Below are 27,468 nucleotides of genomic sequence, written 5' to 3'. Positions count from 1 at the left end.
CTGTGGATATTAGAAAGAAAATGTAGTAATCTGAGAGAAACAAATGGCCGTGAGAAGTTCGTGAGAAGCACGAAATCACAAGCACTTCCAGCATCTGCTAAACCTGTTGGAATTTCCAACCTGAAAAATCTTGTTGCGCTTGGAATGGTCACATCAACCACGCACGCCATTTCCAACTCAAAAAATTGTTGTGACCACCACCAAGCAGCAATAATTTTGAAGAAAGAGCTCCGAATATTGTTGTGAACCAAACGTCCAAACGACTTTCGTTGTTATCATCTTACTTTGTTGTTCATGCTGATCTGATTTAATTGGACGTGTGTTCGTGAGTGTTGTTCTTGTGAACAGGAAAATCCATATCGGATTATAAGCGTATTGGATTAAATTCCAATCATCACCATCATCACCAATTCCATCATCATACGGAACGAACAAATTCCTAGTAGAAATATTCTTTCAAGCCTTTCTCAAACCACACATCATATTCTGATCCTTTATCAATTTCCGTAATCATCATCATGTTCTTTGATAGTCCTCCTCGTGATTATAACAACAACGACAGCGATAACAACAAGAAACAACACCATCATCAACTCAAAACCTCAAACACCTTCTTTGATGAAAAATTCTCAAAAGACTTGTTCGCTTCTTTCGCTGATATGAAAACACCAGCCTCTGCTCAGATGAGCGATGAGAAATTTGATAATTTCAATGATCCCATGATGATGTGTTCAACACCAACTCCGACTTCAACATCATCATCCAATTCCAATTCCTCGAGTACCTTTTTTAGCTCCATTCTTGATCATCACGAAACCACATTGGATACTAATCCTTTCTCTGCCGACCATGACAACATTAATCCTTTTCATAATTATACACAAGTAGGAGTTGCAAACAATAATAATACCAGCAATGCACAACTTTATTCTCCATCTAAAGATGCTGATGAACCTTCATTAGCGACAAGAATGAGAGAAAGTATGGGAAAAAAACAAATCATTGAACAAGTTGAGAAGAAAATTATTCATGATGTGGAAAAACCAAAGAATAAGGTAGAAAAGAAAAAACGACCAAAGAAATTCAAACCAACTAATTTACTGTTACAACAAAAAGAAACAGACTCTCAGACAATGAAACCTCCAGCAAATAGACAACAACAAAATGACGACTCGGGTACATACTCGCAAGTGAATTATGAAATTACTTCATCGGGTGCCTTTATGATCGATGATGTTCGTATTACAGAAGAAGGTATCACTAATATGCCACCTTCTCTCTGTACACAAACACAATCACCTTTCAGACCTCAATTACTTCATGTAGCATCTCCCACACGAACAAAAACTCGCTTCATGAATGATCCAGGATCTGAAAATATTGTAACCTTCAAGAAAAAGAAACAAGAGAAGAAGGTTACTCCAATTTCCTTCCAAAATCTACAATCTATTAAAAAGTTGGGAGAAGGAGCTAGTGGAGTTGTAGACCTTGTTGTTGACACTACTACTGGAAAACAATATGCAAGGAAAATTGTAAAATTAGCCAAAGATATCCAGCCCAAATTAATTTTATCAGAAATTACAGCACTATATAACTGTGTAGAATGCCCTAATATCCTTCGATTCTACAATGCCTATTTTGTAGATAGTAAGATTCACATGTTGCTGGAATATATGGACGGAAATTCGTTAGAATCTCTAGCAACTGTTAAAGTGCCAGAAAATATTTTAGAATTGGTCACATGCCAAATTTTAAAAGGTTTATATTTTCTTCATTTCAAGAGGAGAATTGTACATAGAGATTTGGTAAGTGGTGATGATATCATTGTAGCACCTCTGACCAGTCAAATTATTTAGAAACCTGCTAATATTCTTTTTAAGTTAAACGGAGAAGTGAAAATCAGTGATATGGGCTTGACTGGAATTTTCAGCAAATCTCAATCTCAAAAAACGGCTGCAGGAAAATATGGAATTAGCAACAATCATGTTTTCAATACTTGTCAAGGTACAATTGTTTACATGTCACCAGAGAGAATTGAAGAAAAAGAACACTCTTACAATAGTGATATTTGGTCATTAGGTATAACTTTGGTTGAGCTGGCTCTAGGATATTTCCCTTTCAAAGTTGGCACATATTTTGATGCTTTGGAAGATATCAAAAATGTAGAAAATCAAAATCCACTTGCTGGCAAGGGATTTTCAGAAGTGTTTCAAGATTTTATCTATCATTGTTTACGAGTTAATCCAGATGAAAGATACTCAAGTAGAGATCTGCTGTGTCACCAATTTGTTTATCGCCATTTGAAAGAGCCTGAAGAAGAAATTTGTTCACAAATTGCCAAGTACATTCAACAGGTGCAAACTCAGAAATTGCATAGTGATTCAAGCGAAGCAAACAAGGCAGAAAAATAAATGAAAATTGTTGGCAATAAGGAATCGATTCCAAACACTCGTTGAGCTCACTGTTATTCCCTACAAATAAAAAGAACGTCAAGTGGCTATTCACAGCTCACAATCTTTTTAATTTTTCCTTCAGAAATATTCTTTCCACACAGTACTGCAATTCGAATAGCTTGTTCTGTTGAATCCTCCATGTAATCCTTTTTCACACCAGCCAAAGCACAAGCTGCTGCTCCCTCTACAAGCAATCTTTCACTCATTAACAAAAATCTCAACATTTCATAAATTTCGTCCTCGCTCAATAACACATATCGATCCACAAGTGCTTGACAAAGGTCAAACGTGAGAGAATCTTCTTCAATACCACCTGCTGTACCATCACTGATCGTATCAAATTCTTCGACATTGTCCAGAATTTTGTTGGCAAGAGATGAATAATACATGACAGCACTATTCGATGGTTGACACGCAATGATTTTACATTTTGGGTAAACATGTTTCATGTAAGTGGCAATACCTGATATTAATCCTCCTCCTCCAACACTCACATACACATAAACATTCGATCCATCTTGCATCATTTGAATTCCATTCACACTTCCTCTCTTTTGCACCATTTCTTGCAACTGTTCACAAATTTCAACTCCAATACTTCCCTGACCAATCACAATATCCACATCATTATAGGGTGAAATATATGGAATATTTCTCTCACGTGCATACTCCTTTGCAAACATTTCTGCTTTCAAACAATTATCGCCATGAAGAATCACTTGACCTCCCATGACTTTTTGAATATTTTCAATTTTTGAAGGATCTGCATTTGTGGGAACGACGACAATTGCTGAGAATGTTCCGAGTGCTTTGGCAGCATAGCTCACTGCGAATCCATGATTTCCAGTGGAGGCTGTACAGACTTGGAAAGTGGTTTCGTTGTTTTGAAATTTTCTTAAATGAATTTCTTGCTCTCCGTTGTGATGATCAGTATGACCTAAATTATTATTATTTAAATTATTATTTAATGATGACACGTGAGGATTATCGGAATAATTGTCATTATCATCTCTCTTTATCGATGATAAATATTTCATCATCTTGTGTGTCGCTCCTCTCAATTTAAACGATCCTGTATACTGTTCATTTTCACATTTGAGTAAAAGTGTTCCCTTGAAATCGGGAAAATGTTTTTGAAAACTCAAACACGTGTCGAGAGAGGTTCTTTTGACAATGTTGCGAATCAATCGTTCACCTTCGAGAATGGTTTGAGGTGTCACTCGTGCTACCTGCGAGTGATTGGTCATTTTTTTTAAAAAATGTTTTTAATTTAAATACGGAAATACCATTCCAACAATTATCAAGTTTTAAAAGCACATGTAAAAATTGTATGAAGATCATGTGAAATATAGCATGCAGGGTGTAAATGTTGTAAAATTAAAATAATTTTGAATCACAATGATGAGATTGGACCTCATTAAATACGTTTCCCTATATTGATCGTGATTAAAAGTTGAAAATCAACCTTAATTGTTCGTGAATTTCATGGATACTCTTGTTTTCATCTAATAAAACACACCCTCCCAATGATTCCTGTCTCCAGCATTCAATCTTCGAAGATAAGGACTACTTTCCAATAAGGCAACAGTTTGTTTTTTCAGATTTTTCTCAGTCACACCAGGAAGAAATAGACTCGAAAGTTTCGCAAGTTTTGGATTGGAGGTGAGAATTTGAACATCCTCTAAATTCAAGCATGGACCTCGAAGGTTCAAGTGTGTTAAATTTTCTAGTTTCGAGAACGTTCCAAATAAATAAGAAATGAATCCATGTTGATGTGTGCAACAGAGAGATTTGAGTCTTGTTGCAGCAGGATGACAAGCAAATTGTTGAACCTTTTCACAAGAGACCAAATCAATGGCTTGTATATACAGTGTTTCTAAACACTCAAAATTATTAAGAGATTCAATAACGCTCTCAAAGGAAATTTCAGTCTGGGAAATATTTAACACTTTGAGTTTTGGGAAAGTTTTAGAAATTGCTAATAAATTACTTGAATTCATTTTCAAGTCACTAACATCCAATAAGGTGAGATTTTTCATGTATTCGATGGCGATCAGTGGTGTGTAATCAGAAATGTTTGTATATCCAATTTTGAGACTTTCTAACTGTGACAACTTTTGACAATTCATCACCAATTTCAGGAAGTCATTCGAAACGGATCTACAAAAACCCATGTCCAGAGATTTCAATGAGGTAATATTCTTGCAGGTGATGAATTCTTGAAATTCATCATAGGTGTTTGGTGAAACTCGAATACTCTTGATTTTTTTCATGGGTCCATTAAAAATTGCAAAAATTATATTCATAGGCAATAGGTAAATTTTTGCATTGGTTTCAACAGAAAATTCCTCAAGATTGGATAGATTTTCGCAGCATGTTAAATATTCAATACCCTCTGTAGAATTATTATTATTATTTAGCGAGAGGCAAGTCAGATTATTAAAGTTTGAACTCTGGCAAATGCATTTCACTCCCTCGATTGAAATGTTATTTCTAGCCAAATTAAGAGATGTCAAATTTTTCAAATGAGAGCTTTGTGAAATTTCAAAGAGAACAACATTTCCAAGATTGCACCAAGCAAGGTTCAAATCCTTCAATTTTGATAGGTAAGGAGATGAACAAATAAATTTTACACTCTTTCTTCCAATCTTTGTATCACTCAAATTCAAAAACGTTAAATTTGAAAATAATGGACTTGATGCAATAATTTGAACGGAGTGGTCATGAATTCTCGAGTACTGGAGATTGAGATGAGTTAAATTGTTCAAATTCTGACATTTGGCCATTCCCTTCACAATAGAATCATCGAAATATCGTTTCATTAATTCTAATTTTTGTAAATTCGGGAAACAATTTAAATATCGATCTGTTCTTGTCGTGTCTTGTTGATCCATTTCATCATTGTCATCATCATTAACAAGATCCATATCTTTTGAATATTGAGAAAGTTCTTGTCCTCCACAAACTCTCAATGCTTTCAAATGATGAAAATATCCCTTCTCACAACATTCTACAAACTTTCTGGTTCGGATAGTGTTATTATCCAAATAGACAATAAATTCATTTCCGAAGGAATAGGAAGTGGTTTTCGTAACCATTCGATCACACGCTTTACAAATGAGTCGGAATACTCTGTATACCCATGAATAATCGTTTTCGAAATGAATGAATATTTGGCAATGAAAGATTTCAATAGGAATGTCACAAAATGCAGGAGGTGATATTCTGGACATTTTTTTTAAATGTTTCAATTCTCTTCCTATTTGAAAATGCATTCTTTAGATTTGGCATCCAACATCTAGAGATGAGAGGATTTCAAAGTCAAGCAACTAGGGAGTTAGTGGATCCTATTGAACCCAAAGTCCTTTAAAGTTCTTTCCTCAAAAAGTATCATCATTGATTTATTCAATTAATGGAGGCTTGTTGTTACAATGTATATACGAAGTGTATTGGGTAAAAATGTATGATGGGTCTGATGATTCAAATCGAAGGTTTTTTGCAATTTCCAACAAAAAAAAACGCGCTTGTGTCTCACCGTGTGGGGAAGATTGCATTTTGTCTTGTGTGATTCTGAACATTCAGTTCTCGTCTACTTTGTGATAGATTCAATTTTCTGTTGGGTCTCATTCATCATCATAGAAAGAGTGTCGGTGGCTGTTTATCATTTGGGATTTTCACTCACATTCAAATAGACTCGTTCCGATTCCTAACCAATAATTATTGTTGATAATCCGAAAGTTTGAAGGAGTATTGTACAAGATGAGTAAGAGGTATTATAACGAAAGTAGTGGTGGTAGAGGAGGATATCATCAAGAGTACTACCGAGAAAGTAGTGGAGGTGGCTATTCTTCAGGAAGCAGTTATGGCCAAAGATCCGAAGGCCTTCAAATTAAACGCTACAAGGACACTCACCATCCACCACAAGCAAGTTCTTCATCAGGATCCATTTTGAAAACCAACTTTTATCCCATACGAATGCTACCCAATCGTCAATTTTACGTTTATAGCGTTTCAGTTGCAATCAATGCAGCAAGAGAATCTTTACCTTCGGCAGACTATGGTTGGGCAGATTCCATGTTGAAAAATGTCTACTTTAAGAACAAGTTATTTTACGTGTTGAGACGACAAGGCTTGTTAAACTTGGATAGTCCAAGCCAACGAGAAAACATTAAGGGTTTGCCATTCTTTGATGGATCTATTTTAGTGTCCATATTTGAATTGGAGCAGTTTAAGGAAGCACAAATACCTGGTAGCTTGCCACCCCTGTATCAACAGCCACCACCTTCTAAAGTGTTTGACATTTCTTATAAGAGAAGAGAGAGCATTATTCCATTTCGTATCACAATCTCAAAAATTACGAGTATTGGGCTCAATCAAAAGATTCAAGATGTCAAATTAGATCAAGCTATTTCCTTCTGTTTAGAAACTCTATTTTTCAATCATTTGGATATGGTCTTGTTAGGAAAAGGTAAGTCTTTGTATCGTTTCTGTTTCTTTTCTCATACTCTCAATTTGTGAAAAAACCAGTCATGTGCGAAAAGCAAGGTAAACGGGAAAACAATTTCAATATTAGAAAAGGAATAATTCCATCACTCATATTTGTCACTTATGGCCTTCATCTGAATCTAACATTCAAACAAAGGATTTCTTCTTTCACTCCGATTATTCACAACATTTATCACTATGTAAAAAACGGAACACCACGTGACAAAATCTCTGATTCATACAGAGGCTGCAGTGTAATAGTTAACTACAATAACAAATCGTATGTGATTAAGGAGATTGATTTTTCACAAACACCACTGAGTACCTTTAAAAAGAATGGCAATGATATTGCATATGTAGATTACTACAAGCAAACATATGGAATTGAAATTACAGACTTGAAACAGCCTCTCATTGCAAGTATTGTCAAGATGCGAAACCAGAAAAAGCAAAAGATTTATCTAATTCCAGAGTTGTGCTATGTGTCGGGAGTGCAACGGTCAGAGTTGAGAAAAATTCCAAAATCAACCGTACAACAAAAAGAAATGTTTGTCAAGGACATTGTCCAGAGAGCTAATTCGGGAAAGGCTAAAGAATATTGTGATTCTGTTGGGCTGGCCATTGATCAAACTCCTATTCAATTGAATTTAGAGGTATTGGATACATGTAGAATTGTGTCGCCAGAGGTAATACAAAAAAAAGACAAGTGGACCATATCTATCAAAAATTTGGATAACTACTTTTACCAAATGCAAGACAACTGGGTCGTTATTGGCGATTCTCGAGATGTTGACGAATTACTCCATGTCAGTGAAAGGCATCAACTACCTCGACCAATAGACATAAGAATTCGCTCTAGTTCTAACTACAGACAAGACGAATACATTAGCGAGTTGGAACGAATTAAGGACTGGAGTAGGATCAAATTCGTTTTTTGTCTTTTAAAGGATACCAACAAAATTCGTTATGCAAACATTAAGAGGTTTTTGAGCACAGAAATCGGAGTACCTTCCCAGTGTATTGTTTGTAATTCAGGAGATTGGACAAAACGACTACCAAATAGCTTATTTCAAATTGCAGCTAAATCAGGATGTATCATTTGGACAGTAGAGAAGAAGGAAGAGGAAGGTTTCTTATCCGTTTGTGGTGTTGAACTTCAAAGAAGAGGAAGAATGGCAAAAGGAGCAGTCACAGTGAGTTTAAATTCCACTTGTACTCTCTATCACACAGTTACCTTCAAAAATGTGGATATTGATGTTGCAAAACTTGAAATTATCAAAGGTATCAGAGAAGGCCTCGACCGTTTCGTCGAAAGAAATCTCGATTTACCTCCTAACTTAATCATTTATTATTCAGGACAAGATTTTTTAGACATTTCAGAGGCCATTAATGATTTAAGGGAGCGGTTGCAATCCCAGCAACGTGAACGATATCAGAGCGACGAGATTAATAACCACTTGTTCAATGTGTGTCTGATTAGCGTAAATAAGGATACAAATGCAAGATTTAATACTGGTAACTATGACAATACGCCCGTAGGAACATGTGTAACAACGCTCTCGAGAGTATTCACACAGGAATTTTATTTGACCTCTTGTTTTATTTCAGCAAATATTGGATATAGCAGGCCAGTACGATATCAAATTTTGAGCAACACTACAAAATTCAGCGTCGATCAATTGACAAATATTACATTCAAGCAAACCCACCTGTACTTCAATTGGAATGGTACGGTGAGGTTACCTGCAGCTTGTCTCTATGCTAAGAAGGCCACAGAGGCAGTCGATACCACTCACGAAAAACCACATCCCAATCTACAAAACTCACTTCACTATCTGTAATATTAAGGCCACCAAATTTATATGCCTTAATTCAACCATGGCTGTCACAGAACAATTTCATTAAATCATATCTCATTATGTGTAACGTATCAGATTGATTTATTCCCCTGTTACATCTCATGTCTTCAAAGTCCTTATAATTCGATCAACGATATTGGCTGTGTACGGCTGGAGTTGTCAACAACTTTGGCAGCGAGGACCATCCTGGCTGAATGGCTGTTCATGTGAGAGAAAGAGTGATGACCAAGGTATTACCTTAATCTCAAAAAACTCACACTCCGAGGCAACGTCAGTTGTCACCAAGTTCAAAAAAATGTCTTCTCCTCCCATTCGCTTCCTCTCCAATTTTCTTCCCAAATCTCCACAAGGTCTCTCACCTCTCGCCACAAGTCCATCCAATCAGCGAAGTGGTTCTTCTTCCTCGTTTCTACAATCACCAATCACTACATTCACTACTGCAAACAACTCTTCGGCACTCACCACTACCACACAACAACAACAACTCCTTCTTTCTTCTTCCACTCCCGTCTACACATTGAATGACGTTCCAGATGATGTCTATTTTCTGATTGCTTCCTTCCTCATCCCTCGAGTCCCACAACTCTGTGATGCCAATGTCAGACTCTATATTAGTCTCATGATTAATCTCTCTTCCATCAGTATGCGTTGGAGAGAGTGGGCAGAGACCATCACGGTTCAACAAAACTTTTGGAGAGATTTTCTCTTTCAAGAGATGATTCGAAGAAATATTCGGTTGAGTCTTGTTCATGCTTCAACGTTTTTTCATAGAGATTCTTCATCGTCATCTTCTTCTTTTGGATCATCATCTTCATCATCTTCTAATAATAATAATTCAAGAATGAATGGAGGAGGAGGAAATCTTACCATCATCACGAAAAAGAATTCCGTGCTGGAGGATGTCGTGCGTCGAGAGAAGGAACTCCGATTGGATTACATGATGAATGGTGGTGCTGTTCATGATGACAATGACCATGAGGAGGATGAGGAGGAGGATGATTACTTTGCGGATGATGTGGGAGGTGTTGTGGGTGGATTTAATGATATGAATTCCTTGTTGAGAAGAGGTAAGTGTTGTTGAATTGAGAGAGAGAGAGAGGAAAATGTCGATTGAATGAAATTTATTAATGGATGGCATGGTCACACATTCCAAACGGCATGATTCATGATGAATGGTCAAATATTTTGTTTTCGAAAAATCTATATTTGGAATTGTCCTGTTGGTTTAACATAATTCATCTTGAATTTCACTTGTATGCGAAAAACAATATCATGATTGACACTCACTACTACTACTACTATGACTACTACTACTACGACTACGACTACGATTTATTTGATTCATTTCATTCAACAACAAAGGCGATTATTTGTCTTACACAAGTGGAGGACCTGCCACCACACAGAGAATTCTTCTTAAAATTGCCATGTATCCTGAACAAATCAAACACATGCTTTTTAATATTTCAACTTATTTCCATCATGAAATTCATGTGAATGCTAAAAAGGGATCTTATGGAAAACTTGAAAATGATTCCAGAAGAAGTAATGATATGTTTTTGTTGTAAATGATCATGATCGTGTGTCATCGTGATGCCATTGGTTGACAGGACAGATCGGAGTAGCATCATGTTGTCAAGATTGAATTTTTAAAAAGAATTTTTTGTTCCATCGAATTCACACACCACAACATGAATCGGTTGATCTTGTTGTTGTTAATATACGACCTTACAAAATTTAAATTAATAACAAAAGAGTTGTATTATTTTGATGTGACACACAATTTTTCAAACAGACTGTCAATTAAAGTTGTCTAACATTTGTCTCAATAATTCTAAATAATTTGTCCAGTGGCAAGTTGAGTTTGCATTCTCAAAGCTTCAATGACAGGAATGACTCGACCTGCAAGTTTGGAAGGTTCTTTGTCATTCAATTTTTTAGATTCCTGAACCAAGAGACACATATCGACAGGAATACTCACAACTGGAATGGCTCCCTTAATGAGAAGACTAACTAAGCTGGTTGCTCCTGCGTTACCATGAGTCAATTTACCACTTGTAATACAACCTGATTGGTGAGAGGTACTTTTTCCATTTCCAACCAATGCATTCACAAATTGCATGACCGTGACTTGACAATTGTCAAAATTCAAAGTTCGATATTCAAGATAGGTATCGTAGGAACGATATTCATAGATTTGACGAAGCATTTCATTCATTTCTTGGGTGTCCTTTTCCAATTCGATTTGTATTAATTTTGCCATCTTTTTGGCATGTTTCCACTCAGCAATGGAAGAACCAACAGTGACTGCAGTTCCAGCACCAACTAAACCAATACCAGCAGCCGAAGCAAGCAAAGAACTTCCAAAAGTAAATGGAGCTGCGACTATACCACCCACCAACAAACCTGTTCCAACAATATTTGTGGCTGTTCCACCAATCTTTGTTTTTGTGGTGTTGGTGGCCACTCGATTCAAATCATTGACCAAAGATTGCAACATTTCAATCACTTTGCGTCTTTGATATAACCATCTTTTAGCATTACTTTCCAATTGGACAAGATGGAATTTTTGTTCCATGTCTGGTGGTGGAACATTGAAGGTTAGCACTCCATGTTGTTGACAAGTGACAGTGGTGGAGGTGAAACCTTGAGTTAATAATTGTTGAGGTGTTACATTGGTGGTCATCATCATTGGTTTCATGGGAGGAAGTGGAGGCAAGAATGGATACATGGATGATCCTTGTGGTTGTGGTGGATTTGCATTCCATTCAGCATGATGGGAATGTTGATCACCATTTGGGTTTGCCTGTGGGTTTCCCCTCTGATTATTCATTTGTAGTGGATGATTCATCATCTCAGCAAAATGGTTCACTTTTGGTTGCTGAGGTTGTTGTGGTTGTGGACACTGAAATTGTTGCTGTGTTTGAGAATTCATGAAATCTTGACAAGGTTGAGTGTGGATCATGGTGGGCTGCATACTTTGAATGAGCTGTACTATTAGATTTGATTTTTTGTTTTTTGTTGTTGAGTAACAAGTGGTGCAAAGCTTGGTGTGATGTTAAATAGGTTTTGAACTCGTGGACACATGAACTTGCTTGATTTGGGATATTTCCTTGTAGTGTTGTTATCAAGCTTACAGGAGACGTTATTCCTTGTGGATAACGACATTTACATCAATTAATCATCAGAATTGGTAACTATTGGAATCATCAATTAGAAACGAAGGATCTGTCGCAAGGAAGTTTGGAAATACATGTTTCAAAGCTGTTTTATGGACACTGTTCGTTGGATTCAACTCTTTGACAATATGGATTCGCCATTATCCAACGCTTAGCCTCATCGTAGAAATAGTGTTTGATCTGGAGAGATCTCAGTTTACTATTAAAACTTCATTCATACTTTTATTGTTCCTCAAAAAATTGGAAAAACAAAAACTTATTGATGCCTCAATTTGAAAAAGTTCTTCAATTAATATTTACAATGCAAAATACTTTCCCAAGAAAAAAGCGCCAACTGCAATCATTCCCATTGCCATACCCAACATGATGCTTGCGTGAGGACATGATCGTTTGGAAGTGATTGTCTTATCGGAAGATGATGCATTGGAGGAACCAAAAGCAAAGCAACATCCTCCCGAAGAGGCTTTTTCTGAATGAGTCTTGTTGTTGGCGTTGTTGTTGTTGTTTTCTGAATGAGTCTTGTTGTTGTTTGGTTGAACAATTCCATTTCTTTCCTCATCATGGACATAATGTTTGGTAAACAAATCATTTTGAATCCATAACAACTTGTTGAAAGCTTGAATGGTCTTGATTCGTTGTTCCTCACTTAATTGAGTACATGAATACAAGAGTTCGAAAATAACATCACTCACATATCCAAATAATGCATTGATATGAATATAATCGACAATAATCTTCTTATTTCCAGCTTTGGCAGTGTGAATTTTTCCAACCCAATCCAAGTAATTCAAAAATCCTTTGGATGAATAATCTGCAGTGACCAATTTAACCAAATATTTGCTCAACATGTCTTTTCGAAATTTAATTTGTTCCGATTTAGTGTCACTCAATTCATCGAGAGAAGTTTCCATCTTTCCTGAAAATTGATCATTTCGAATAAGGAAGACCTTTTTCGTAATATCGAAAGAGAAGAGTTTCACATAGACACGATCCACAATGGTTGGAACGAGAGGAGCCAAAACAGATGCTGATTCATGAATGTATTTGATATCTTCTTCACCAAAACCAACAAATTTGCAAACATAGTTGAATCTGTATTGAAGATCTGTGAAGAGTTTGTTGTTTTCAATGTGTTCAATGGATGGACATGACATTTTGTTGTATATTAGAGTGTGTGTGCGTGTGTGTGTTTGGAGAGTTGATGGTTGCTTGTTTTCAAGTGATTTTTTTAATGTGATGTTGTGAAATTTGTACATGCAATTACTTGTTTGTTTAAATAGTCCTTCATTGATGAGAGGATTGCAGCTCAGAGGTTATTATTAATCCATTCATGAAAGGATAATGATCCAAGCGGAGTTTTTATTTTTGGCTTCGTTTGGCATTTAGATTCTTTGCCTAAAATCTTCAGAACAAACTTGGTAATTTTTTGAAATATGTTTCGTTGAAGTTTTTTAAGTTTTCGTTTTGTTTGAATTCACTAGTACAATTGAATCTTGAAAAGAGATCATGTTCAAATTGAACAAGAGACAAGAAATTTACTGAAAAAAGTGTATGAAGTGAAGGGCATGTAGTTAAGATTGTGATGATTGGTTTGCACTTATTGCACTTGTCACTCCCTCATTCTTGAGCTTGTTTTGTAACTTTTTTTCGCTGATCTTAATGTTTTTAGGATGTTATGACGTTTTATCATTCTTAAAATCCCTTATCTTCATTAGCTCCCTGTGAAAGTCAAATCCACAGGCTGTTTTGTGTCGGTCACACGTGTTCCTCTCAATTGTTACAAAATCACTTTTAAAGTCCCTTAGAAAATCTCATTAATCAATGAGAAATACACCACCCTTCGCACGTAGTATGGACACCATTTCATCCTCTTTCCGATTTTAAAAATGGTTTCAAAAAGGAAAAAAAATGATTCCGAACAACTCCCGATCCTCACGTGGAGATGTTGAGGGTGCCAACAATTTCTTCTTATCCTTCGTGAAGAGGTCTCGGATGAGATTTTCGGGTTCTTTGATTTTTCTCATTGTGATCATGTTCGGAATGATGATGATGATGGGAATTTGTATTCATGGATTGCAACTGGAGGATTTATTGAATATTCGGCCTTCATCGGCCATTGGTGATTCAAACCAGATTTTGGAGGATGCTAATTGTACAATTGCAACGATAGAGAAAAATAATAATGAGTTTATCTATCCACTTTTAAAAGAAATAGTTGTATGTGTTGTTTCGGAATGATGTTCATCATCAAAATTAATTTAATGATAGTCCAAACAATTTTTTAAAATATTTAAAGTAGATCTTTCGAGTCCGTGCCCATTCTGGGCAATGAAAAAAGTTTGTACTGGAAAGGGAGGATGTTCTGTTTGTGAATGTGATGAAAATGAGATTCCGATTTCATGGAAAAAAACTGCTCCAGTTGTCACAGACAAGGTCAACAAATTTCTGGGGTTAAGTTCTCAAGGTAAAAAAAGTGCAGAAATGGCAAGATGATGAGTCCAATTCTTGGACAAAGCAAGAAGGTGACGGCTCTAGACTGACCTATGTCAATTTATTGAGAAATCCTGAAACTAGAACTGGCTACAGCGGAGAAGAGGCCTCTAGAGTTTGGAAGGCCATTTACAGCGTTAATTGCTTCAACAATAGGAGTGTTAAAGATATGTGTTTTGAGGAACGAGTATTTTATAAGCTAATTTCTGGACTCCATGTTTCGATAACCATGAAAATAGCCCGATATTTCACACTTAAATTTGGCCATGATGAAAATCCTACTTACGATTCATATACACCAAATTATGAAATGTTTGAAAAGGCCATCCTTCCTTTCCCTGATAGAGTGAAGAACTTGTATTTCCTGTACACGTTCATGTTGAGAGCCATTGAAAAGGCAGCTCCTTTCCTCAAGTCATATAATTTTAATACTGGCAATGAAATTGAGGACAGAGAAACATCTATACTTGTCAACAATTTGTTTAACAATAGCAAGTTATGTGGAACAACATTTGACGAGAAATTAATGTTTAGAACAGAAGACATGAATCACCTGAGAGCTCAAATGAAAACTTCATTCAGGAATATCAGCTCAATCATGGATTGTGTGGCTTGTGAAAAATGTAAAATGTGGGCTAAATTGGATATTCTCGGATTGGCAACTGCACTCAAAATTAATCTGGATGGAGATAATGTCTTTTCCACTCTCCAACGAAATGAGATTATAGCACTTATCAATGCCTTCAAGCAACACTCTCAGGCCATTTATAATTTCCATGAAATGCTTGTCTTTCACCAGCGAAAAGATGCTTCGCCAAAAATTGCCATTGGTTTTGGAGTCATTGTGGGTGCCTTAATAGTTGCATTCGTCCAGAATATTCTCTTCACGAAGAAGGAAAAGGATAAGAAAAGAATAAATGTTAGAAAATTTTATATTGATGGGGTTACTTCCTAAATGTTGATCGCGTCACTCGTTCCTTGTACTTGTCAATAAGGAATCTGAATGGCTCAACAAATTTGTTCAAACGTTTGTGAGGAATAATGAATTCTTCCAATAAATTGCTCATCTCAGCTCGTGCCATTAATTTTGATTTGTACGTCTCAATTTCTGGGCCAGTCAAGAATGTAAAGGACGTTCCTTCTTTTCCAGCTCTAGAGGTACGACCAATTCTGTGAATGTAGGTCTTTAAAGTTAGAGGAGCATCATAATTGATCACAAAATCAACTTCGATATCAAAACCTCTTCCAATGACGTCTGTACAAATCATGACATTAAATACTCCTTTCTTAAATTGAGAAAGAATGCTTGTTGACTTCTTGTCCTTTGGATTATAATATCTAGAAAACTTTGTGTTGAGTTCAGGAGCTACGCCAAAAGCATCTTTCGAGTTAAATGCTCCCTCACTTACTGCTGTCTCTAACAGCATGTTTAATCGCATAGCAGTTGAAGCATCATTGCAGAACACAAGAGTCTTTTTACTTCGACACTTGTTGTCCAGCAGAAGAGCAATTAAATACAGTGGTTTTGTGACGGCTTCATATTTAACAATAAATTGCTAAATTGGATGTTAGAACTTGTCAATCAGGTGCATAAAAAACTTACAGCTAGAGTGTCTGGAATGTAGTATTTCTTTCCAACCAAAGGATCCTCAAGAGAGCTAGAAATGTCTAAGGAAGCCCTCAATTTTGCAGGTGCAAGATATGTGAAAAATTGAGGTCTAAATAATTTGATGATATCCAGTTTACCAGCATGAGGTGTAATAGTCGCAGAACAACAAATGGTTCTTGCAAAGGAATAAGCAACTGGGAGTGGAATGTTTGGAATTATTTGAGTTTTTGCTCGTCGATTGATCACAGCATCACTAAAGAAAAAATTATTTTCGTAAGTACATGAAGTGGTCATCATGAAAAATTGATACCTACCAATTATGATAAGCGTCAGAAATTCCTTTAACAAAGGAAGAATGTTCGTCAGAAAGTAACGCATCAACTTCATCATACACAATGAATCGCAAATTTTCTAAGGTGAAGCCTTTGGTCTTTTTGATATGTTCATAAATTAGATAAGGTTGTCCAACAACAATGTCAACTTTTGCGTCTCCTGTGTTAGGATCGATTAATTCTGCTTGTTCAATCTCGAATCGATTGTGTGGATTGAGCGCCTTCACTGTTAGAGAAGTGCAACTTTCAAATGAGCGAAATACTGAAGCCACTTGGTTCACTAATTGGTGTGTTGGTGTCACAACAATGGCCCTCAGTTTCGTGAACTTGAGTGATGACAACACTTCAACAATAGGCAAAACATAGGCAAGCGTTTTACCACTACCAGTTGGTGAGCCAATACAAATGTCACCAGGAGTTCCACTCTTGCTCATAGCTATCAAAACTGGAACGACAGCTCTCTGGACAGCAAATAGCTCATGAATTGGATTTGGTCGATTCTGCAATGCATCGGTAATATTTTTCGAAAGTGATGCCTTATCCACAGGCACCCGAGCATTGCTCATGACCCAAACATTTCCCAACCGCACATCCTTATGCTCATTAATTTTCTGTTTCTTTGCCCAAATATTAATGACTGCAGCTGTTGTAGCATCGTTGGTTCGTTCAGAAATGTCGAGTTCTCTTTCGTCCTCTTCTTGTTCAGATTCAACATCATCATCAAATAATCGAGGGGTATCATCAAGTTCTTCATCATCTTCCTCGCTGCTATATTTTCGTTTTTTTCTATTTTCATTGTTATCTTGCTCATGTGTTTCATCATTCTCTTGGGTGATTGTTGGCTCATTACTTTTGAGTTCTTCCTCATCATCCAAAAATTGTAAAGCTAAATCTCGGGATTGATTCGTTCTAAACCGTTCATCAACTTTATTCACTCGAGTGAGTCCGAGCCAAGATACACTCTTGTTGTTAAAGCTAGATTCGGAAGAAGAAGATTGAGCCTTGTTCGGAAAAGTTGAATTTTCTACTTGTTCATTATTCTCATCTCTATGATATCTATTATTTCCATAAAAATCATTCTTGTTGAACTGATGATGGTTGGAATGTTTTCCATGTGTTGTTGGGTGATGATGATGATTCAGAAACGAAGAATGGACATTAAAGGAATGTTTCTTCATTTTTTTTGATGAATATATTCTTCCAATTCTTAAATGATAACTTTCATCTAATGATGAACAGCATCGTTCTTGAGAAAAGAGAGTCAATTGTACATTCCTTTCAAATTTCATTCATTCATTCGTAGTTGTACCTTGGTGAGTTTGATTTGACTCTTCCAAAGGACCAAATATATTCTTCCTCAAAAATTCTTGAGTTGCAATTTGCAAATTATAACCTGTTTGGGGGTGTCTTGATTACAAAAGAATCACGCAACAACAAAAAAACTGCCCTACTCCTTCTCTCGCTAATTTTCATGTTCTCCCCTCATCTCACAAACTCCTTTTCACATCTGCCAAATGTCAACGGCAGTTCCCATCAAAGACAACCTCAAGCAATAGAAATTACATGGGAATACCTTGAACCAGGTATAGACAATGAACACCTCTTTCATCACATGCATGTATCAAAATCTCTGCTTGGAGAACCATGTGCTCGCCTCGATTGCAAAATTAAAGGAAGAAAAGTCCCAATCGATTTACAGCACTTTTCAGAAGAGTTCCAAATTACATGTTTCATGGCATCTGACTTTTCTTGTTCGAATCATTCATTAATTACTTCTCAATTATTGAATCCAAACAAATCTCCTCATGCACACTTTCCTAATGAATTTATTCAATTTTCAACTCAACTTCAAAGAACGAAAGAAACTTCACTCATGTTGTGTGTGCCATACAAGTGGTGGTTGGGAGTGTCAAAATTCCGACGAATGCATGTGCACGGTGCATGTATCACAAGTGAGGAAAAGTTTGTTGGGTATTTGGATTTATCCAATATTCCCATAGAAAAGTTGTTGGAAGCTCATCTTCATGCCCTTGTTGGACCATGAAAATGTGAAAATTGGAGTAGTTTTTACTTTTTTGGTTGCAAACCATAGATGGTGACTATCGCACAATTTTCAAAACATGCACATGTTTGACTTCAAATTTCATTCTCGAGTGGATGACTTGAGAAGAGCATGAATTCATATTTAAATAATGTGATTCATTTATATCTTCAAACACTTTAATGACAACACTTTCATCGTTGCCTTATAATAATCTGAAGAAACATCTTTCATCGTCAATCGTTTCGAAACATCCTCAACGACTTTCTTAATCACTTTTTCTACTTGCTCTTTTCCAAACATTTCATTCTGACTCTCAATGAAGAGCGTAATTTTCATCAATTTCCCAAAATCTAACTTCTTTGAATCCGTGTAGGCCAAAAGTTTTTTCACAACCTCTTTCTTTCCTTGATTTCTATTGAGCAAGTAAATTTTCAATTTTCTCGTTTCATATCTCTGTGCAATGGCTGCCTCAATAAGAGATTCAAGTTTGTCGTCAATTCCTTCTTCCTTGTTTTTGCTTCTAGTGGATTTGATGATTTTAGCTCGACTGGCATATCGTAAGGTGGATAAAGTTTCAGAACAGTTCTTTTCTGTTGGAGAAGCCGTTGCAATCTTTGAACAATAACTGGTCACCAGGTCACACCATGCGCTTGAACAGAATACTTACCATGATTGTTTTTGCTGTTCCTCCGAGCGTTCCTTGCAACATGCTGGTCAGAACAGAATCCCTGTAAGGAATGTGATAACTTTGGATCATTTCTTCAATTTGCTTCTTATCCGAGAGTTTTGAAACTCTTTCAGAAAGATCTGCTAACTTGTTAATGACTCGTCCTAAATGTAACAAACTCTTATTAATGGATGTTCCTTCTTTTCGTTCTTCCAATGAGGTTGCAACTTGAATGATCAATCTCGTGTTAGACATTTGACATTGTGATAATCACTTACTTTTTCCTGTTTGTTCTGAACCTGCCAAATCAACCAGATTAACAGTTGCTGAAATTAAACTAGCAGAGGAAGGATCTGGCTGAAAGCTGACACGAATTGTGAACACTGCATGTGATCGAGAAGAAACATCATTCATAATTGTTGCTCGTGTGGCTCTATTGGATAATCCAATGGTCACTAATTCTCGAGCTTCTTGCCAATTTCTTATCGTGTATTGGCCATTGTAATCAGGCCGTAAATTCTTATTCCTAGACGACGACTTCTTTTCTAACAAGTCTGTAATTTTCTCATTATATATCTCGACAAAATTACAAGTGACAGAGTAGAAGTGATATTTTCGGATAGAAGAAAACAATTCCTTAACAACTCTGGGAATAATACCTTAATACGAACAAGTCATTCCATAATTACAATTCATTCGAAACCTATGAAAGTTATTACCTACCATGATTCGAAATGTCCATTCCAGTCATTTCATAAATCGAGTAAATAATATCATATGGAAAAATAAAGAACAACGGTTTGAAACAATCAAAGATGAGTGGTTTCAAAGCTTCGTATTTGTTTTTGCAAGTTTCAATGGTTGAATATAAATCATGTCCTAACATGGTGTGTGTTTTTCCACTTGTTTCATGATAACGAAAAAGACCAATTCCATACAAGGGAAAGAGATGCGATAGAGTTCCATAATGTCATCTCAACCATTAGATTCCGAGAGAGATTGATCATAAAACCTACCTTGAGGTTTGTCCATAAGCAAACAAGCAACAATTCACTCCGCACACGGCATTTTCAACAATTACTTTTCCTAAATCTTCATAGATTTGTGTTTGTGGAGTGTTGCCTTCATAGACGTAATCAAATTTGAAATGATCTTTGGTGGTTCGTTTGTCCCCAGTGAGAGAAGTGGAAGCACGTTTCACTTCCACAATGTCCGAATTCTTTTTCATGGTTACAAGTGGTTGTTGGTCCTTACCCACCATTTCCGAGAATTTGGGAGGTCGAATTCGAACAGCAACAGTAATGGATTCCATTTGTCAATGAGTGGTGATGATAGGTTGACGAGAGAGAATGTTTTTTTTTAACTGTGAATAATCTGTGTGTGTGATTTAAGGGAACACATAATTAGGCAAGTACAGAGTTCTGTTCGGTTAGGCGGTTATTAGTTCAGTTTTCAGTTTTAGTTCCGAGCTGTTTCAGATCACAAGAATAAGCGCTCACGAAAGAATTGCATCAATTTGTTTTTATTAATGTAACAGGTTTGTTGGATGAGAATCGGTGAGGAGGATTTCTCATTGATCGTGCTTATTCTCTGCTCTTCTTCTTACACTTGTCAATGTGGAAAATATCAACCATTCCATCCATCATGTGGCCATCAATGTGACTATAAAGTCCAATGAAAGAGTTCAGTTGTAACAAACATATTGACAGATCGATCACAAACCAGTGGTCAATGATTGAGTAAAACTTACCAGTGGAACAACCATGATCCTGGATTATCTGCCTCAGTATCCAACACACGAGCAATACCAGGTGCCACAAACACTGTATCGACTCTACGAACTCCATCTTCCGAACCTACAATCCCATGCCAGTGGACAGGGTGCAAATCAAAGGCACCAATAGTACCAGCATACCATCTGAATAAGTGTCACAACAGCGTTAGAACTATATTTTAAAACTCTTCAAAAATAGGAACGACATCCTTACCTTACACGCTCTCCCTCACACATACGAATACCTGGATTGTTAATGAATATGTATCCATTAATGCTATCCTTTTGATTACTTGCTCTAATGGCACCATTCTTGAATGATTGGAACTGAGCATCAGTAAGTTTACCTGTATCGTTTAGATACTTTAAAATGTTTTGTTCTGGAAATCAACCATATTAGACACAATTATCCCCCAGTATTGACTTTCAATTTGACTTACCTAAAAATCCAGAAGTTTGTTCATCGAAGATTTTAGGCATGACGAAAAACTCTCGATCAACATCCTTTGGTGCGCCATTCTTCTTTGCTTTACCTTTTCTGGTAATCACAATAAAACCAATTAATCCAGCTTGGGTTTCTTTTGGTTCATCCATGGCATGTGAGTGATACATCCAAGCAATGGAGCTCAAAGGATTGCCTGTCAAAGGTCCAGCTCTTTCTGGAACATTGAAAACATATTCAAATTCTTCTCCTGGCATGACAGCGTCACCAGAATTTGGAGAAACGAAGGGACCACCAGGTTTTTCCACATACCCAGCTCCTTCACTGGCCTTATCATAGAGAACACCATGAGGATGAATGCTTGCAGGGAAAGGAAGCTTGTTTCTAAAGAGAATTCTCAACTGCTCTCCAACGACACCTCGAATGACTGGCCCCAAAATACCCATGTCTGCAGGTTGATGCTTTTTCGTGGTAAAGGTTTCATCCGTGTATTCCACATATTTGGCTTTGAGGTATTTGGTTCCTATTTGATTGGGTTTCTTGTGGTGAATGGCTGGAAGTTCCATTCCCATAAAGTTGTCCATACCGGTGGGTGCATAGTCCCATTCAATAGTTTCTGCCTAATTCGTCATGACGAGTTATGGAATTAAGATGGGGTGTTGTGATATTGCAACAACAGTTCATCAATGATGTTGATTCAAATTGCAACCAACTACTTCTACTTACTTGAATGTAGTATCGACGAATCTTGGGCATTTTACAAGGCTTTCTGTGCTTTCGACCTTCTGTAAAGAGAATGGCTAAAGAGAGAGCAATGAGAGCTCCTACCACCATCAACATGCCAAGTGTTTTGAGAGATGGAGAAATCATGGCAAAGAAAAGGAGAGGTTTCAATAAAATTATATGATTATAATAATTCTGATATTTGTTTTTTAATGGTGGTGAGAATAGTACCTTTGAATTCATCACCGTTGAGTAAATTTAAAAAGCCAAACGAACGAGTAATATACGAAATCATTCATGGCAAGACAAGAGAAATAAGTAGCAAGGAAAGGCTGTCCGAGAAACGAGATAAAATCAGGAGCCTAAAAAGAAGATCGAGTTGAAAAGTATAGAAGTTGGTATTATTAGTCCTTGTGGAGGTTTACCAAAGATTGACCACTACTCAATTTGATCCATTCTGTTTTATTTGTAACGGCTAGTGGCTAGTGAAGGAGGCACAAGATGTGCTTTTCTCCTATTGTCCTTTATTTCGATTGCATTGAATCTCGGCTCTGCAAGGATATCCTTGTTGACATCGCACAATAAAAAAATAAAGACGACTCGCGCATCACTCCCGATTTCATCATCCTGTCTCCTATTCTTTCGGGATTGAATTTTTACTTTTCATCATCACAATATTTTTAATCAATAACAACAACAACAACATCATCACCAAACAAAATGTTCGGAGTGAAAGATCCTCGAGTGCAAGAAGCCAAGCGAATGTTTCGCTTCACGATGGAAAAGACTTCCCTCACTTCGGATACTCATGGATTGAAAGAAATAAGCCTCATCAAGCAAATGAAAGCCGATCCTGAAAGATATCATCGATTGAGTTGGGAATTCAATTTTCCTAAACTAGTTGATGTGAATATTCAAAAAAGCTTGGGAAGAAAAGGAGGCGCTTTTGCAGTGTATAGTATTCAACGTTTAATGTTTTGGGATAAACAAGAAAATAAGATTGTTGGAGCTGTTGCATTTGGAATTGATTGTGAAGGCCCACCTGGATGCGTGCATGGTGAGTAGCCAAATATTTTCGCCTCGTGTTGTGACACTTTTCAACAATTATTATTTGTGATTTAAAATGCTGTCACAAACTCAGGTGGTGCTATTGCCACTGCTTTGGATGAGGCATTTGGATGGTGTTGCATTCGAAATATTGGATTTAGTGGTGTAACCTTGAATTTAAGTGTGAATTATTTTAAATTCATTCCCCTCAAACGAGCTGTGGTTGGATTAGAAATTGAGACAGAACGTGTCGAGGGAAAGAAAGTGTTTATGAAAGGAAAATTGTATAATTTAGATAATCCACAAGAAGTTCACAACACAGCCACAGCATTATTTTACAAGGCAAATGAACACATGCCCACATGGGATGAAGCTGTGAAATTGTTTGGCGAAGACTCCACTCTTTCCAAGGAAGAAATATTATCATATTTCAAAAAGAGAATTAAGAAGAAAATTCAAGAAAAACAACAAAAGGAAACAAAAAATCTTGACGTTCAACCACAACCTGGGACAGAACCATCCCATAGATTATCAAAGCTTTAAAGAAGACCATATAAAATTTTAATTTATTTTGTTGACAGGATGCTCTTCTATTAATGCTCAATGGCACAATGAGGTATGATGAATTGAGGGATCATGAAGAACGTGGAACCATTTAACAACATCTACATTTTTTTCGATGTCTTTAACGCCATGATTATCTTGATGCAAATAAGGACCAATCAGTAGTATTAATCGACCTTGACAAAAAAAGCCACCTTTCCTTTTCCAAACACGTGAACCTCGTTCCATGTCGAATTCAATCTATACTTCTTCATGAGCCAATGAGAAGTAAACAGACATAACGCCGTGTATCACAACATGGTTTCTTCTTGTTACTCGACATTGGGCTTTTTGAATCGATCGGAACCGCAAATCAAATCAGAACGTTTTTTTAATAATTTTTTAGGTAACAAAAAAAATTCATCACAACGTTGTGTCTTCCCTCTCGAGGCTGCTCTTGCCTTTTTCTTCTTTCTGCATTTATTCTCTCTCCCAAGTTCAACTACCGTCATCGAATAATAATAATAACTGCGTGCGTGAGTGCGTGTGATTTTTGTTGAGAGGATCCTGTCTGGCTGTTTGATAACTTCTTTCGGTCTGTCCCACTCTCATTATTGTTATAATTGTTGTTGGTTATTGCCTTTCCTCCTCCCGATATTGTTATTTGAATGCTACAGTAACAATGGCTCCTCCTTCATCATCCTCTTCATCATCGACATCTTCAAATGCGGGCTCTACCAACGAGCTATTGGGAATGTTGATGAATATCAATCATCTACAACAGCAACAGCAGCAACAAACACGAAACACCACCACATCTTCGTCATCCCAGAATGCTCCATTCCTTATCCAAAACCACGCTAATCTCATGAACAATAATAATTTTAGGCAACAACATGAATCACTTGTCAACTATGGTGCACTTACTTCAAACATCCAACCAACGATTTTCACCAACAATGGTCAATTAGCTGCGAATTCTCCGGCTTCCAATAATAATTTCACCATGTTGAATTTACAAAATAATCCAAATCAACCCCATCCCAATGACTTGTCAAATTTAATGAACAATCTAGGACAAAATATTGATTTGAATCAACTATTGCAACAAAACAATGTAAATTATGGATCTCCATCACAATCTGACAACACACCCCAATTACTGCTGAATGATGCTCACAATTTTATGAACCATGACACAACAATCGAAGGTTTAAAACCACAACATAAAGAATTACTACAGCAAATTATTTCCACAACCGTGCATCATCAGCAACCATTAGATTCCACTCAGCAACAGACCTCTCACCCACAACCACAACAGAAACAGTCACCCCCTCAACCATCAACCCAACATCAAGACTTAACCCAGAAAGAGGCAAGTGTTGCCTCAAAAAGAAGTGCCAAGAAATCGGCAAGTCAAACAACAACTGACACACCAGACGAGCACGTGCCACACCTTGGAAATGTGGAACTAAATCAAGATCCAACCCAAATGTATTTTCCGATTGCTTGCGTGAATTGCAGATCCAGACATAAGTATGTATTCTTTATGATTTTAATGTGCTAACAAAATCTCTTCACTCTTTAATGATGCTAACGGAAACATCATCGTCATGATTCCAAACAATCAATCCATATAGAAAGTGTGAAAAGAATTATCCTTCTTGCGCCCAATGCATTAAGCGTGGCGTAGAATGTTCATATAGGTCTCCAAAGAAGAAAGGACGACACAATCAGTCATCAAGCTCAAAACAAGAACAAGCAACCACAGTACAGACCATTTCTTCCTCTTCTCCGAGATTTACACCCTATCCAGCTTCTACGAGTGTTACTGCCAGTGATTCCAGCACAAATAACAAAAATGTTAATCTAGAGGTATCCGAAGAACTGCTTAGATATCTTACAAGTCAACTAGGCCCTAATTTTGTGCAACAATATCCAAATGTTTCAGAATTACTTTCCACTATTCAATTATCAATTATGAATAACAACGTGAACGAACGATTGATAATATCTGCTCAACGAAAGAAAACTATTGATCTCTATGAGGGCGTAATTTCTTTAGGGTACTCATTGGTGGACATTAATGTGATTGAACAAGCTCTTTTCGAAACAGACAATTTAGAATCATACAACTACTCTCACGAGTTTTTATCACTGCTCTATGCTATTCATGCTGTCACTTGCCAAGCTTTGGGTCAAGAGGAACAAGCCTTATTATCGTTTCAAAAAACAAAGAGCTGCCTTGCCAATTGTTTTGATTCATGGAAGAACATTCTAGTTGCAAATACGTACAGTCATTTGGCCCTCTATTGTGCAAGCTCTGGAGACACAGAAACTGCACGGTTTTATTTGAATTTTGTGGACTTTTATTTTGGAAACAGACACAAAATTGATTTCGATCGTCTTGATGAGTATGTGATTGATGCAAGCGAAACAAACTCTTTAAGAGAATTCTTGCTGAAAAACGCTGACAACCCTAACGTAAAACAAGCCATGTCGAATTTAGGAATCAACTCTGCTGAGTTCTTGCAAAATACTTTACGTGAGGAACAAACAAGAGCGGTTGCAACCAGACATATTTTTGAAAAGATGCCAAAAGAGGCAGATTTCAAACTTTTGAAGTTCAGAATACTGTGTGGAGTCACAATCGATGCTTGTGGAAAGGATCAATATCCAGTAATGATTAAGGCTGACCCCCCTTCATTTTTACCAACATCTCAATATACTTTTGAAAGCGGAAATGATCTATCTATTCTTGGATCTGTCAGCCCAGAGGGAACCTTTCATTTGTCAACAAATACACAAACGAAAGGTCAAGCTGAATCATCAAACTTTAAAGGCTACAGCTTTAGTTCCTACTTTTGCAGAATATTGGCAGATATTAACCTGTATATTACCGGAAGAATTCCAAAACATGTACTTTATATACTAACACAAATGTCCCCATCATTGGAGAATATGAATGAATACATGCAAATAATCGATAGTGTTGGAAAAGTATATAGAGAACACGAAAAGAGAAGAACATTTAATGAGGTTCAGCTTCCCCTGGCTTTATGTATTTTCAACTTGTTTTTGTTTGGAGATAAGCTCTTCCTTCTCAAGGAAGTTTATCGAAAGACTAATGGTGGAGTGATTTTGTCGAGAAATATTGCCAACACTCATAGCCCAGAAAAGAAGAATATTCTAGACTTTTTACATTCAGAAATATTGAAATTAGCACAAGTGGTAACAAAATGCACAACCATCGAAAACTTTGACTTGTTGAAACCCAACCTCTGGAATTGTGTTGCTGCCGGAGCTGAAGTAGTATTAGAAGTTTTAGAATCCATTTCAGAATGTTCACACATGCCTTTCTCAGCCATGACTGATGCTTTGGAACTGAATCACTATTTCTCAACTACTTACAAGGCACATGATTTACAAAATCCAATAACTCAAAAACAAATAATGGATCAATTCGAACAACAACTTTTGGAGATGCTTGATCAAAATATTAAGGCACTGAACACGTGGACTACCAGATACCATAATGACAAGTATGCTTACTTGATTGAGAGAATGCAACATTTTAAGCAAATGAAATCCAATCAAGCATTCCAAAACATCCACAATTTGCACATACCTCAATTTCTCGATAATTCTAATATTAACAAAACCTATGATCACAACTACCCACCAATTTCAATGCCATCTGAGTTGCAATCAAATGCTAGTTTGCAAAGTGCAGATTTATTCAAGCTTGCAACTTATTTATTTGGCGAAATTGGAAAAAACAACCCTTCACAACAACACTAAACAACGATTTACAAGAA

The 27,468-nt window shown here is 36.7% G+C and overlaps 14 protein-coding genes across 14 annotated transcripts; 7 read left to right on the top strand and 7 right to left on the bottom strand.

The window, feature by feature from the left end:
* Positions 1 to 518: 518 nt before the first annotated feature.
* On the top strand, positions 519 to 2,411 carry FDP41_001346 (uncharacterized protein; the record flags this gene model as incomplete). Its single annotated transcript, XM_044704092.1, has 2 exons — positions 519 to 1,805; positions 1,857 to 2,411. The coding sequence occupies 2 exons, from the start codon at positions 519 to 521 to the stop codon at positions 2,409 to 2,411; spliced, it is 1,842 nt and encodes a 613-aa protein (XP_044564391.1).
* An 86-nt stretch (positions 2,412 to 2,497) lies between these two features.
* On the bottom strand, positions 2,498 to 3,700 carry FDP41_001345 (uncharacterized protein; the record flags this gene model as incomplete). Its single annotated transcript, XM_044704081.1, has 1 exon — positions 2,498 to 3,700. The coding sequence occupies one exon, from the start codon at positions 3,698 to 3,700 to the stop codon at positions 2,498 to 2,500; it is 1,203 nt and encodes a 400-aa protein (XP_044564390.1).
* Positions 3,701 to 3,958: 258 nt separating this feature from the next.
* On the bottom strand, positions 3,959 to 5,686 carry FDP41_001344 (uncharacterized protein; the record flags this gene model as incomplete). The annotated part of the gene is made up of 1 exon (XM_044704070.1): positions 3,959 to 5,686. The coding sequence occupies one exon, from the start codon at positions 5,684 to 5,686 to the stop codon at positions 3,959 to 3,961; it is 1,728 nt and encodes a 575-aa protein (XP_044564389.1).
* A 526-nt stretch (positions 5,687 to 6,212) lies between these two features.
* FDP41_001343 (uncharacterized protein) lies at positions 6,213 to 8,779 on the top strand (the record flags this gene model as incomplete). The annotated part of the gene is made up of 2 exons (XM_044704059.1): positions 6,213 to 6,921; positions 6,981 to 8,779. The coding sequence occupies 2 exons, from the start codon at positions 6,213 to 6,215 to the stop codon at positions 8,777 to 8,779; spliced, it is 2,508 nt and encodes an 835-aa protein (XP_044564388.1).
* A 313-nt stretch (positions 8,780 to 9,092) lies between these two features.
* On the top strand, positions 9,093 to 10,365 carry FDP41_001342 (uncharacterized protein; the record flags this gene model as incomplete). Its single annotated transcript, XM_044704048.1, has 2 exons — positions 9,093 to 9,864; positions 10,160 to 10,365. 2 exons carry the CDS (start codon positions 9,093 to 9,095, stop codon positions 10,363 to 10,365), a joined length of 978 nt encoding a protein of 325 aa, XP_044564387.1.
* A 266-nt stretch (positions 10,366 to 10,631) lies between these two features.
* On the bottom strand, positions 10,632 to 11,774 carry FDP41_001341 (uncharacterized protein; the record flags this gene model as incomplete). The annotated part of the gene is made up of 1 exon (XM_044704037.1): positions 10,632 to 11,774. The coding sequence occupies one exon, from the start codon at positions 11,772 to 11,774 to the stop codon at positions 10,632 to 10,634; it is 1,143 nt and encodes a 380-aa protein (XP_044564386.1).
* A 498-nt stretch (positions 11,775 to 12,272) lies between these two features.
* Positions 12,273 to 13,130, bottom strand: FDP41_001340 (uncharacterized protein; the record flags this gene model as incomplete). Its single annotated transcript, XM_044704026.1, has 1 exon — positions 12,273 to 13,130. One exon carries the CDS (start codon positions 13,128 to 13,130, stop codon positions 12,273 to 12,275), a length of 858 nt encoding a protein of 285 aa, XP_044564385.1.
* Positions 13,131 to 13,884: 754 nt separating this feature from the next.
* FDP41_001339 (uncharacterized protein) lies at positions 13,885 to 15,372 on the top strand (the record flags this gene model as incomplete). Its single annotated transcript, XM_044704014.1, has 4 exons — positions 13,885 to 14,193; positions 14,245 to 14,340; positions 14,492 to 15,296; positions 15,341 to 15,372. 4 exons carry the CDS (start codon positions 13,885 to 13,887, stop codon positions 15,370 to 15,372), a joined length of 1,242 nt encoding a protein of 413 aa, XP_044564384.1.
* Positions 15,373 to 15,410: 38 nt separating this feature from the next.
* FDP41_001338 (uncharacterized protein) lies at positions 15,411 to 17,585 on the bottom strand (the record flags this gene model as incomplete). The annotated part of the gene is made up of 3 exons (XM_044704003.1): positions 15,411 to 16,022; positions 16,070 to 16,328; positions 16,390 to 17,585. 3 exons carry the CDS (start codon positions 17,583 to 17,585, stop codon positions 15,411 to 15,413), a joined length of 2,067 nt encoding a protein of 688 aa, XP_044564383.1.
* A 293-nt stretch (positions 17,586 to 17,878) lies between these two features.
* Positions 17,879 to 18,451, top strand: FDP41_001337 (uncharacterized protein; the record flags this gene model as incomplete). The annotated part of the gene is made up of 1 exon (XM_044703992.1): positions 17,879 to 18,451. The coding sequence occupies one exon, from the start codon at positions 17,879 to 17,881 to the stop codon at positions 18,449 to 18,451; it is 573 nt and encodes a 190-aa protein (XP_044564382.1).
* Positions 18,452 to 18,610: 159 nt separating this feature from the next.
* On the bottom strand, positions 18,611 to 20,379 carry FDP41_001336 (uncharacterized protein; the record flags this gene model as incomplete). The annotated part of the gene is made up of 5 exons (XM_044703981.1): positions 18,611 to 19,063; positions 19,119 to 19,345; positions 19,397 to 19,777; positions 19,842 to 20,020; positions 20,135 to 20,379. 5 exons carry the CDS (start codon positions 20,377 to 20,379, stop codon positions 18,611 to 18,613), a joined length of 1,485 nt encoding a protein of 494 aa, XP_044564381.1.
* Positions 20,380 to 20,701: 322 nt separating this feature from the next.
* FDP41_001335 (uncharacterized protein) lies at positions 20,702 to 22,204 on the bottom strand (the record flags this gene model as incomplete). Its single annotated transcript, XM_044703971.1, has 5 exons — positions 20,702 to 20,780; positions 20,869 to 21,036; positions 21,107 to 21,272; positions 21,333 to 21,954; positions 22,061 to 22,204. 5 exons carry the CDS (start codon positions 22,202 to 22,204, stop codon positions 20,702 to 20,704), a joined length of 1,179 nt encoding a protein of 392 aa, XP_044564380.1.
* Positions 22,205 to 22,777: 573 nt separating this feature from the next.
* On the top strand, positions 22,778 to 23,647 carry FDP41_001334 (uncharacterized protein; the record flags this gene model as incomplete). Its single annotated transcript, XM_044703959.1, has 2 exons — positions 22,778 to 23,114; positions 23,199 to 23,647. The coding sequence occupies 2 exons, from the start codon at positions 22,778 to 22,780 to the stop codon at positions 23,645 to 23,647; spliced, it is 786 nt and encodes a 261-aa protein (XP_044564379.1).
* A 682-nt stretch (positions 23,648 to 24,329) lies between these two features.
* Positions 24,330 to 27,451, top strand: FDP41_001333 (uncharacterized protein; the record flags this gene model as incomplete). The annotated part of the gene is made up of 2 exons (XM_044703948.1): positions 24,330 to 25,186; positions 25,291 to 27,451. The coding sequence occupies 2 exons, from the start codon at positions 24,330 to 24,332 to the stop codon at positions 27,449 to 27,451; spliced, it is 3,018 nt and encodes a 1,005-aa protein (XP_044564378.1).
* Positions 27,452 to 27,468: the final 17 nt, after the last annotated feature.

Source organism: Naegleria fowleri, assembly GCF_008403515.1.
Source record: "Naegleria fowleri strain ATCC 30894 chromosome Unknown tig23, whole genome shotgun sequence".
NCBI lineage: Eukaryota > Heterolobosea > Eutetramitea > Acrasida > Naegleriidae > Naegleria > Naegleria fowleri.
The sequence above is the reverse complement of the archived record's forward strand: the minus strand, read 5'-3'. Positions and strand labels throughout refer to the sequence as shown.